Source organism: Elephas maximus, chromosome 7, assembly GCF_024166365.1.
Source record: "Elephas maximus indicus isolate mEleMax1 chromosome 7, mEleMax1 primary haplotype, whole genome shotgun sequence".
Taxonomy (NCBI): domain Eukaryota; kingdom Metazoa; phylum Chordata; class Mammalia; order Proboscidea; family Elephantidae; genus Elephas; species Elephas maximus.
Window position 1 is genome coordinate 45,343,860 of NC_064825.1, and position 11,686 is coordinate 45,355,545.

An 11,686-nucleotide genomic window follows, 5' to 3' on the forward strand; every position below is an offset into this window, starting at 1 on the left:
GCATCGCCTGGGGTCTCTGGGCAGGAATGCACATTTCCCCTGGCCCTTTATCCAGCTAATTCTGACTCCATCCTTTGGGTTCTCCCCCAGGCAGCCAGGTCCCCCTCCTGTGTGATCTATCATACCACGCACAGTCCCCTTCCCTGCGCTCCCTTGACTCCTCTGCAGCCACTGGTTCAAGGCCTGGTTCTCCCAGGCTGGCTCTCCTCTCTTTACCCAGGGCAAGTAGATGTAGCTCAGCAAACGTTTGCTGAGTGACTGAAAGAGTGACTAAATCAATGAGTGGAGAAGAAATTGAGTGGACAGCATTGGCTGCTGTCCATAGGAAATAGGGAGCTGAGGGGACAGGCCTGACAGAAACACAGCAGCCGTACCCATGAGACAGGAAGGAGAGCCAGGGTATGTGCTGAGTGGATAAAGCACAGTGTGACAGTAATGTTACCTGTGTGTGTGTGAGTGTATACAAATATATACATGATGTATGTATATAAACCAAAACCAAACCTGTTGCTGTCAAGTCGATTCTGACTCATAGCGACCCCTATATATGTATATATGTGTACGTATTTTATATATATATATATATATATATGTGGAAACCCTGGTGGCATAGTGGTTAAGTGCTAGGGCTGCTAACCAAAAGGTTGGCAGTTCGAATCCACCAGGCACTCCTTGGAAATTCTATGGGGGCAATTCTACTCTGCCCTATAGGGTCGCTATGAGTCGGAATCAACTCGACCGCAATGGGTGTGGGTATATATATATGTATGTGTGTACATATACAGTATATACATATACATGCCTAGCCCTTCTCTTGAAGATACATAAGAAATTAGTTACAGTTCTCTTCCTGGTGGGAGGAAAACTTTTCAATTGTGTAAGACATATATCCATTTTAAAATAAATAATGCAAACGAGCCCTATTTCTTCAGCGAGGGGGACCCACCCTCCTCAGCAAAAGGTCAAGGACAGGTCAATTGCCAGGTGGAGCCCCATGGGGCTCAGGACTTTAGAGCTTTGGGACAGCTCTCACTCCATCACCTCCTTTACTCTCAGAAGACCTCTGTGAGGTATGGTCATAGCGCCCTTTTCCGATGAGAGAGCTGAGCCTCAGGGAAGTGGAAGGACCTGCCAAGGTCACACAGCAAAGCAGGGGAGGACTGGGATGAGCGAGAACCCTGGCAACAGAGCCCCAGCTCTCTCGCGCCTCTCTACCTGGGCTTTCCCAGATCCCAGGAACACAGCTGGTAGTGGGGGCTGTGGGAAGAGAGCAAGGAGGCTTGACCACAACTGGCAATGAGACCCAGGCACACCCCAGCCCTCTCTATCCTCTGAGGCTCTCGGTATTGCTCTCTGAGGCCCTTCTGGTCACTCTCTGTAAGGGTCTATGGTCACCAGAGGATTAATGCCCAACTGTCCAGCAGAGTCATCTTGCTCAAGTCTCCAGTAATAAAATCTGCCCTTTGGAGCCACAGGATGGGGTGGGAGAGAGATAAGGAGCTATTCCCAAGCCAAAGACACAGCATAGCTGGTCCCCAGGACCCCTCTCCAGGGCCCAAGAAACACACCCCTGGAGTTGTGGCAAGAATCAATTTCACCTCAATCCCCACCTCCTCCAGGAAGCCCTCAAGCCTGCCAAACCTGGGGACCTCTCCTTTAGTGGGCCATGGAGACCACATCCTGGGACTCAAACACCATCCCAGAGTTACAGAAATCAGTCCATAAAGTCTCCTCACTGAGCCAGAGGGAAGGCCGAAGGCAAAGAGGTGCAGGGACTGCCCTAAGCCACATGTCAAGACATCCTACCTCCAAGACCAGGACTTCGGTCCCTGCTTGGCATCAGGGAGCCCCGGGTCTCAGGCCAATTCCACTATCCACTCCCTGCAGGACTCAGGGACAACTCTTGGTTTCTGGGACCACCCAAGGAGGGATTGCTAGGTGTTCCCTGAGGGCTCTCCCCTGTTCTGGGGTTCCTGGGGCTGGTTTGTGTCCCTGGGGTGCTATCCCTTAGGCTCTTGGGGCAGGACAGCTGGAGGCAGACAAGCCCAGGGTAGACAGTCAGGGACAGAGTGTCCACCTGGCCACTGGTAACCTGAGAAAATCCTGGGTGCATGGGGCTGCCGTCCAGGGTAACCTAATTCCTGCAGCCACAGAGGATTGCCATGGTTAGGGACAGGTACAGTTTCTGGGTGGGACAACAGTCCTATTGCTTCTTCAAAGCTCTGCTCCAATCCTATCTCATCCACAGAGCACAGAATCATAGACTTAGCAAATCAATGAAACCTCTCTGAACCCTGAAATTCTTGAGTATATATCCTCAAACCAGTAGACACCCAGACTCTTAGTCCCATGGACCATCAGAGCTGGGCCCCTTCCAGGTCCTATGCTTGGCCTCCTGACCATGAGACCCTGAACAAGAAGGCAGCTTAGACCACCTCCTCTTGACTCCTTCCCTGCCCCTCCACAGGAGATGGTGCATGTCCCCCCACCCTCTCCCTCACCCAGAAAAGAGGTCAGAAAGAATAACGGTGAGAACTTCTAATGAGGTAGCTGCGCAGATCTCAGGGTTTTCTGCAGAATCCATAAAACTCTGGGATTATTTTCTTTGATCCCTAGTCAGCCTAAACCACTGCCATCTCAAGAATATGTCAGGTAGACCTCTCTGCTGGTGGCCAGCTAATGAGTCCTGCCCCTCTCCCCACCCCTCAAAAATTTACAAACAAGATTCACTGTTCCCAGATGGAAGGTTTTCTTTTGTTTTGCTTCCCTCTCCTTTATAAGAGGACCTCTGGTGGCACAACAGTTAAGTCCTTGGTTAACTGAAAGGTTGGCAGTTCGAACCCACCAGGCAGCTCCACAGGAGAAAGACCTGGTAATCTGCTCCCCTAAAGATTACAACCAATAAAGCCCTAAGAGACAGTTCTACTCGGTCACGTGGGATCACCATGAGTCGGAATCGACTCCACCACACCTAACAACTCTTTGATAAATCCTAGTCCCTCAGCGGTTTCAAGGCCTACAGAAGGCACATGAACCTGTGGTACAAATCGCCTCCTTTCCCAACCAAGCCACGGCCCAAAAGAGAGGATGAGCAACCGAGTCGTGCAGCTGTGGACAGACCAGTCCCTGTCCCCCAGCGGCTGGCCTGGTGGGCTCAGCAGGCTGGGCCCACTGAAGAGATGGGCATTTGGGCTGGATGGGCGGGCTTTGGGCTAGAGGGGTGGGAGGAGGGGGTCGGCACTCACGTAAATGAGGTGGTCCCGGTAGCGGATGAGCAAGTTGCGCAGGATGCCCGCCTCGTTGAGGTCCCCCAGGCGGATCATGTCCTCCACACCGTGGACCGACGTGGGGTGCATGGGCTTAATATGCGTGGCGTTCTGCGGGGAGATCCAGTGTTCCTGCGGGAGGCACGAGTGGCCACGTCAGGTCGCACTCAGAGGGCTGAGGCTGCACGTTGCAAGGAAGGGGCCCCGGAGTGGCGGGGGCCCGGGCTCTGTGCGACCCTGGTAAGGGTCTCGTCTTGTCTCACGGCCAAATCCCCTCAGTTCGAAAAGGTTTGAGTACCCTCATCCTCACTCCCGAGGAAGCTCTCTCTGCAGACTAAGAGGTGGGCAGGGCAGGGACTTTAGGCCCACCTTACTTTGTCGCTAAAGGGATTAGAGTTCCCGCGGTCACTCTGCAGAATGGCGCCGAAAGTAATCATTGGCGTTAGACAGCCTTGGTTTAAAATCCAGGCTCTGGTAAGCAAATGCATAGAAAATCTTTCAGATCCTGCCGAGAGTAAACTAGCAGGCCTAGGTCACCGGGGGAGCTACTTTAGATAGAGTGGTCAGGGACCACCTGTCCGAGAAAGTGACATTTGAGCTGAGACCTAAGTGATGAGAAAGAGACCACTATAAGGTGTGGAACGAGGGAAGAGCCAAAGCAAAGCCCCTGAGATTGGTGAGGGTTTGGCCCATTCAAGGGAAAGCCTGAAGGCAGGGCAGCTGCAGTGGAGGTGGGGAGAAGTGGGCCCGTTCGGTATATGTTTCACGTGACTTGCTGGTGTATGTGGAGCAAGGCAAGAACTTTCAGTGCCTGTAAGAGGAATCTTAAACTAGGTCTGAGATTGACTACCGGTACCCCCTACTCCAATGGTTAACCCCCTACTCTTCCCTGCAATATTTCCTGCTGCCACAAGGTGGCAGGCAGGCGACCATCTGGACAATAGCATTGGCTCTTGCTACAGGCAAGGGCGCTTGCAAAGCCCTGGCTCAGGCTAGCAGAGTTTCCTCAGGGCGCTGGAAGCCTCTCCTCCCCCAGGTGGTCTCCAGCACCTTCTCCATACAATCCCAGCCTCTCAGGTCAGTGAGAATCAGACCTATGCTCTGGCCACGGCCTGAGTTAAGCCCCGTGGCTCCCTGGGGCCCCCTCCTAGTTCCCAAATTCCAGGACCTAGATCAAGCAGGAATATGACTTTTGGGAGCAAGAGGACCTCTCTTCCCGGCTCAAGCCCTCAGACTATCACATGTCATGTCCTCTTGCATCTTATCCACCTCCGGGTTGCCTCTGGGATAACCACTCCCAACAGCCAGACAGCAAGAATCTGGGCATCAACACCATCCCTTGCCCTGCCCCCCATCCAGCTGGTCACTCAGCCCTGACCAATCAACCCCCTAAAGGGCTACTGGGGAGCAGTGCTGTCCTCAACCACCTCGAGTCCCCACCCTGATCCAGGCCACCAACTCTCAACTGGCCCTGGCCCCCTACCACTTGTTGTCCTCCACCTTACCTCCAGCTCTCCCTTCCAATCTCTCATCCACCTGGGAGTTTCCTCAAGCACCAGCCTGACCCTATCACTCTGGGGCTTTCAGCCCTTCCCCGACTCTCCCCACACTCCTTGGCCTAGCATTCAAGGCCCCACATGAGCTAGACACAGGGATGGCTATCCTTTGCCCCGGCTACCCTGTACTTCCAAGCCAAAGAAGGTTGGTCTTCACTTCCCCAAACACCTCTGTGACTTTGCTCATGCTGTTCCCTCCACTTTCTTTCTACTTGTCCTTTCAGGCTCAGCTCAGATGTTGCCCAGATTCTGAAGCTTCCCTGACAATGCTGCCTGCACACACATGCTCCACCTATACTGCTCCCACCTCCACCCAGGCTGGATTTGGGGCCTCCTCTGGGAGGTCTTCCTCTGGACAAGGCAGTGGTCACACTGGTTGCCATGGTCTGAGTGCAGTTCTGGCCCTGTGTTCCTGATCTGCCCCAAGGCTGGGAGCTCATGGAGGCCAGATTCCAAGTCTGATCCATCCCTGAGCGACAGTGCCTCATACGAAGCTGGGAACAAAGGACGTGCCAGGGAATCTCTGATGGGACAGATGGTCAGCAGGCAATAGCTAGGGACCAGGTCTGAGGTAGGAGTAGAAGTCCAAAAGCTGGAGAAACCCCAGAAGTCCCCACTTCCAGCCCCTTCACTTTACATGAGAAATCTGAGGCTCTGAGCACAGTGGTGACCTGCCAGGGCCCTCAGAGGAGTCAGGGACAGGGCCAGCCAAAGCCCACCACTCTGGTCTCCTCGGCATTTGATGGCACTTACTGGGCCAGGAGTATTTCAACCATTCAGGCCCTCTCCAAGGCATTTGTAGGCCGAGTGATGAGGTTCAAGAACCCGCCTCGACTTTCCAATCCTGTGTGGAACATTCCTCTCTCCCAGACACCTATTTCTTGATAAAAGTTAATCCAGTTGGAAAATTCCCCTTGCCTGGTCCCCACTCCCTAGCTCAGTCCTAGGCCCAGCATGGGCTGCAGGGGAGAAGGCTTCTGGGCAAGCTGTCTGCCTCCGTGCCTCTACTCAACCTCTGGTCCCCGCAATTCTTCCCTGTGATAGTCAGCACAGAGGTTGAGAGACTGGCAGTTAAATACCCTGTGCAAGTCACTGTGCCTCCCCAAGCCCCCACAACCTCATCTATAAAATGGGAATAATAACAGTGTCTTCTTCCTGGGGATGTTGGGGAACTAACTGATATAGTAACAGCCAAACTTAGTTGATAGTTCACTCCCTCCAGGTCTGTAAAGCACTGGGGCCTGGTAAATGTTCAACAAGGGCTGGGTATTACTACGCTAATGCTTTCTAGTTCTACAGAGGAGACATATGTTCTCACCGTTCCCCACTGTCAGAAAGAATTACTATCTCCTTATTTTACAAGTAAGGAGCCAGGCTCAGGAGAGGTAAAGTGACCCACCCAGGATCACACAGCCACAGAGTTAAATGGCAGAATTGAGCCTCTCCTCACCTCTTTCCTGCATAGGGTTCCCAGCTGAGGTCACCACCCCTCAGCTCAATGTCCACAGCACATAGACATGAGCCAAAGTGTAACCAGGGCAGAAACCGAGGCTTGGCCCTGAAGGAATACCAGAGAGAGAGAGAACGCGCACACGTGGCCAACTCTAGGGACTTGGAAGCATTAAGTTAAGAGCTGGCCTGGGACTGAGAAAGGAACAGCAGGCTCTGTAAAGGAAGGTAAAGATGGGTACACCTGGCAGTAGGAATGGCTTGGACAAAGGCAAATCATTGGGATTCCAGTAAGGACAGGAACTATAAACTTTCGTTCATTCATTCAGCAAGTCTTTATGGAGAACCTGCTCTATGCTCTGGGGAATCAGAAGTGATCAGCCTGGTCCTTGCCCCCACGGTGCTGGAAGCCTGTGGGAAGACAGGTGGGTAAAGATGTTGGCCTGAGGGGAGTTGACGGATGGGAAAAGCACCTTGAAAGAGGAGTGGAAGGGCCAGAATGCTGCTGAAGCAAACCCCAGCCCCCCAACCCGCTCTCTGCCAGCCAGTCATGCCCCTCCCCGTTCTGCAGCTCCCACTCTCAGGCCTTGGTGGGGGCAGGGTAGGAGGGGACCTCTGGGATCTGGTGACACAGAGTTATGGGACACCATCTGACATGCAACATGAACCAGGTGAAACTCAAGACTTCAGGCAGAGTCCCTGCCCCCTCTTGGGGAGGGGCTCCAGGCAGGTCTGTAGGCCCATCAGTGCTGCCATCCCAGCAGGTGCCCCCCCACCCCCGTGGCTGCAACCTCACAATGGCTTCCTAGAAGGTCCTAGAACTGGAGCTCCAGGAATGACCTTGCAGGAGCTCCAGTTCTAAAGTTCAGGGAACAAAAGCGTGGTGAACAGAACTTGAGCCCAGAGGGGGCAGAGCTGCCACTGAGAAGTTGAGGGTTAATGGGCACCCCTGGAAGCCACAGGTCCTAGGTTCTAATCCCAGCACCATCACCTGCTAGCTGCATGAGTAGTCATGGTGGCCCCTCTCTGTGCCTCAGTTTCTCCATGAGCCCTGGTGGCACAGTGGTTAAGAGCTCGGCTGCTATCCAAAAGGTGGGCAATTTGAATCCACCAAGCGCTCCTTGGAAACTCTATGGGGCAGTTCTATTCTGTCCTATAGAGTTGCTATGAGTGGGAATCAACTTGAAGGCAACGGCAACAGGTTTGGTTTTTTGATACCATGACCCAATAGAGTGAGACTATAGGCACTTTCAAACACTAACTTTACTGAGATGTTCCACGCCTGTAATCTCATTTATTTGTCAACAACCCTGTGAGATAGTTATTACTAACCCCATTTTACAGAAAAGGAAACTGAGGCTCAGAAGGGGAGGAGATTTGGCCAAGGCTGCACAGCTAATAAATGGGTGAGATGGGATTTGAACCCAGTCTGTCTGACCACAAAGCACCCCTGCGCCTGAGGAGCTCCCAGTCTGATATCACCCCCACCCTCCCAGTGCACACGCACACTCACATACGGAGAGACACACATCTCTAATACCAGGCAGAATGGATTGAAATGCTTATGGAAGTAGAACAAGTATCCTGTGGCATACCCTGTGGCAGAAGGGGGGCTCCCTCTCACTGGGGTAGAGGGGAAGGCTCCAAGGAGGAGCGGGGGTCTAAGAGACAGAAGTAGGGGCACAGCCACCACCTCTGCTGCCTGAGGCAGGTCATTGCCTGGTCCCTTTCTCAGGTCACCTGTAAGCATGAGTCTCCCCCAGGCTGGGGGGTGAGGGGACTGGGGAGCTACTCACATTGCCTTCATCATCCACCACCTGGATCTGCCCAGAGTCACAGAGCTTCACCACTGCCCCGATGGGCACGTCAAACTCTTGCCCGGATCTCAGGTCCATCCAGACATAGTCCCCCTGTGGGTGAGAGAACCCCAGCTGGGTGAGCAGGGAGGGGATCAGGCACCCCCTCCAGGCAGTCCCATACCCCTCACTCCTGGAGGTTCTTCTGCCAACTGTGGAAAAGGGAAAAGAGGGGAACTTGCACTTGCGAAAGGCCTTCTGGTGCCAGGCCCTAGCCTGGGCACTTACGCAATATCATCAAGCCCTCCTCCATGGCTGCCATCACTCTCTCCATTTTACAGATGAGTAAGTAGAGGCTCAGAGAAGGAAAGAGCCAACAGAGAGCTGGGCAACTTCAAGCCCAGCCCTGCCTAGCTCTCCCCACTGCCCTACACCCACACTTATACTACAGACTCTCTGGGGTGGACAGGAACACCAAACTACCCACACCACTTCCTCTGTCCAAAAGGAGGCGCTACCCAGACTGTGGGTGAATGCTGCAGCCTCCAACACCCCTGGGGTGAATTCTCACAGTTACAGTAACAGGTACCTCACAGTGACACTGTTCTGCACTGGGTCCTATGATAAGAGTTCAACCACACTGTCTCCTGGCTTGTGGGGAAAGCCTGATCTCAAGGGAGGAGGGTTTCATATCGGCATGCCCTGCGGCATCTAGCACAGGGCCTGGTTCTCAGGACATGCTCTTTAAGAGCTCAGGGAAGCCAAATCTAAAACTCAGACAGAGTCAGTTGAAACAGACTTTGCATAGTCCCTTCCAGCACTGAGATAGATATTTAACAAACATGTGCTAAGCCCCTACTGAGTGCCAGGCAGGATCTAAATGCTGGGGGTCAAGCTGCGACCATGAAGTCTACAATCTAGTTGGGAAGAGACAGAAAATAAACAACTGAACAAATATACCAACATGGTCACTTCAGACAGTGATGACTGCTGTGAAGAAAATAAACACACCAATAAGTGGAGAATGACTGAGCCAACCAAACTCAGCCTCAGTAGCCGGAGAGGCAACTCTGTGGAGGGGACCTCTGAGTTGGGACTGAAGGAGCCAGCCAAGGAACGAGGCAGGGGATAGTAACCTGGCCAGAGGGAATGGCAAGTGCAAAGGCCCTGAGGCAGGAAGGAACAGCAGGGAGGCCTCTGAGATACAGGCAGGGGCCAGACAAGTAGGGCCTCGTTGGCCTGGGGATAAGAGTTTGGATTTTATTCTAATTGTAATAAGAGGGTTCCTTCTGGGTGTTTCCCAAATTCCCCAGGATTTTGAGAGAACTTAGACATCCTAATAAAAATTTAAGTTAATATCAAGCAGCAATCAAAAACATAGCAGTTGATAAACCTGATTTGAAACGAAATAAACCGATGGCCTAGTGGAAATAACTCTGGGCTATCAGTCAGGAGACACGGGTTCTAGGCAAGTCACTGACTTCTCTGAACCTCAGTTTTCACATGCCATAGAAGGTGGTGGGCTCAGTGAGCACCAAGATCACCTCATCACTGTTTTGGCTTCCTCCCCAAACTCCCATGGAAACCAACTCTTTTCAGCCACAGCTGTCACTGGACCCCGGCTCCATGAGATGGGAGCTTAGCACATGTTAGAGGTAGGCTAGCTCCAAACCTAAGCTTTCTCCAAGAAAATGTCAGAAAAATTTGAGAGGTTTGGGGAGGGGGTGGAGGAGAACTCATGATTACTGAGCACCCACTGTGTGTCTGGGCTCCATGGTTTGCTTCCCAGAAGGCGATCCATTTAATCCTCACGATTGCCTTAGAAGCAGACTCAAGCTGTGCTGCCTGTCGCTGGGCTCACCCACCCTAAGTGCTGGCTGATGGATTGCTTGCCTGATCACCTGACCCAGCCTGTGCCCAGGCCACTCAAAATCAGTGCCTGATGAGACTGTGAGCATCTGGAGGACAGAGCCTGAAACAAAACAGGGCGAGTCAGGAGACGCTGGTTAGGAGAGGGAGGGAAGAGAGGAAGGCAGATGTGAAAGAATATGAAGCTTTATTGAGGGGCAGGGAGTGCCGGGGGGAGGGCCAAGAAGAAGGAGTCCTGGAAAGGGCTCCCAGATCTAACTCCTACAGCCTCTCCCATCCCCAAGGCCACTCCCCAGGCAGCCCATAATTGCATTTGGCTTTGTTGGGGGTGCCCCACTAGCGGCCTCACCTCAAACTGAAGACCCTATTTGTGGCTGTGTAATGCAGGGCAAGCCCCAGCTTCTCAGCTGTCAAATGAATGGCTGGAGCAGAGGGTCTCCAGCTCTATGGGCTCTGGGCCTTCAAGTGGTTGTATCCTAGAATGATTCTGCCTGTATGTTTCACTATTGTAGAGCTCCCAGTGGTGCCATAAACCCGGGGAAGACTTCCTCCAGCTGAGCACACATCCACAGGGAACATGTAGTCAGGAGATCTGAGTTCTAGTCCCAATCCTTTCACTAACTTGCTGTGTGACTTTGGGTAAATCATTCAACCTCTCTGGGCTTCACTTTTCCCCAGCCTTCCAAATGGATGGAGTCAGTGCATGTGAAGATGAGAAATCCATGCAAATCTAAGCTGTCCTTGATGTCTATGCTCCTTCCCTCCCAGGCATCAAGCCCCATACAGGATTAATGTTAACTTCCCACAGGGCCTTAGCCCTTTGTGCTCTTCCCTCCTCTGGGACAGGGCACTCCCCTTTGTGGAGTGAAAAGGGGTCTGTTTCAGGACTTTCTCCCCTCCCTTATGGTCACAACCACTCCTCTGGGACACTGGTTTCGTTAGTCCATTTTCACAAGTGGGAAAGCTGAGCCAAGTGACTGACTTGTCTGTCAGGGTACCAGTGAGCAAGGAACAGGGTCCAGTAGTCCAGTTACTAACTGTCGATGGTATAGGGACCCTGCAGCCCTGCTTTCCTTCCACCAGTCACTCAGCCAGTCCACAAACCTTTACTGAGACTGCCCTGTGCACCTGGAAGCACTTGGTGTTCTGCACCTCGGCAAAGACCGGGAAGCCCCTTTCTGACGCTGGCCCACCGCCTCGGGCTTTCCAAGTAGGAAACCTCCCGGTCCAGGGAGGGCCAGCCTGGGCCAAGTTCAAGCCGGGAGTCAAGGACCGCTTGTGGCACCACAGGCCACAGTCCGCGCGCACCCTAGCGCTTTGCGACCTACGGCCTACCTGGCCAGGCGGGGAAACCGAGGCCGGGGCGGTGTCCCCAGAGCGCGCCCCTCCCCCTCCCGGCCCGGGCCTCACCGGCAGGACCGCGAAAGTCTTGAACGCCTGGTTCAGGCTGCGCACCAGGGCCCACTTGCCGGGCTGCCTGGCGCACGGCTCCGTGGCCTCGGTGGCCTCGGCAGGGTCGACGGGGGGCTCCATGGCGCTGAGGGTCTGGCGGCGGCTAAAGCGGCGGCAAGGCTTGGGCTCCCTAATTCACCTAATCCGGTGCGCGCCGCCCGCCCGGGAACCCTAAACCGGGCCATCTGCCGCGGGCCCATGGCAACGGAGGCTTAGGTGACGCCCGCTGGCGGGAACGGGGAGGGGTCGCCCGCGCCGCTCCGACCCTCTCCCATCACAGCGGGACCCCAACTCCGCA

General features: G+C 53.7%; 1 protein-coding gene across 2 annotated transcripts in view; it reads right to left on the reverse strand.

Annotated features, from left to right (window-relative positions):
• The window catches only part of MYO7A (myosin VIIA), an 83,497-nt gene extending 75,225 nt beyond the window's left edge, over positions 1–8,272 (reverse strand). Inside the window, exons 1-2 of one of the 2 annotated variants that reach the window (XM_049889740.1) lie at positions 8,068–8,272; positions 3,246–3,398 (exon numbers count right to left, since the gene is read on the reverse strand). In XM_049889740.1, the coding sequence (XP_049745697.1) occupies positions 3,246–3,398; positions 8,068–8,166 (252 nt within the window). In that variant the 5' untranslated portion in view covers positions 8,167–8,272. The remainder of the gene's footprint in view (positions 1–3,245; positions 3,399–8,067) is intronic. The other variant, XM_049889739.1, reaches the window with a different exon arrangement.
• Between the last annotated feature and the right edge of the window lie 3,414 nt (positions 8,273–11,686).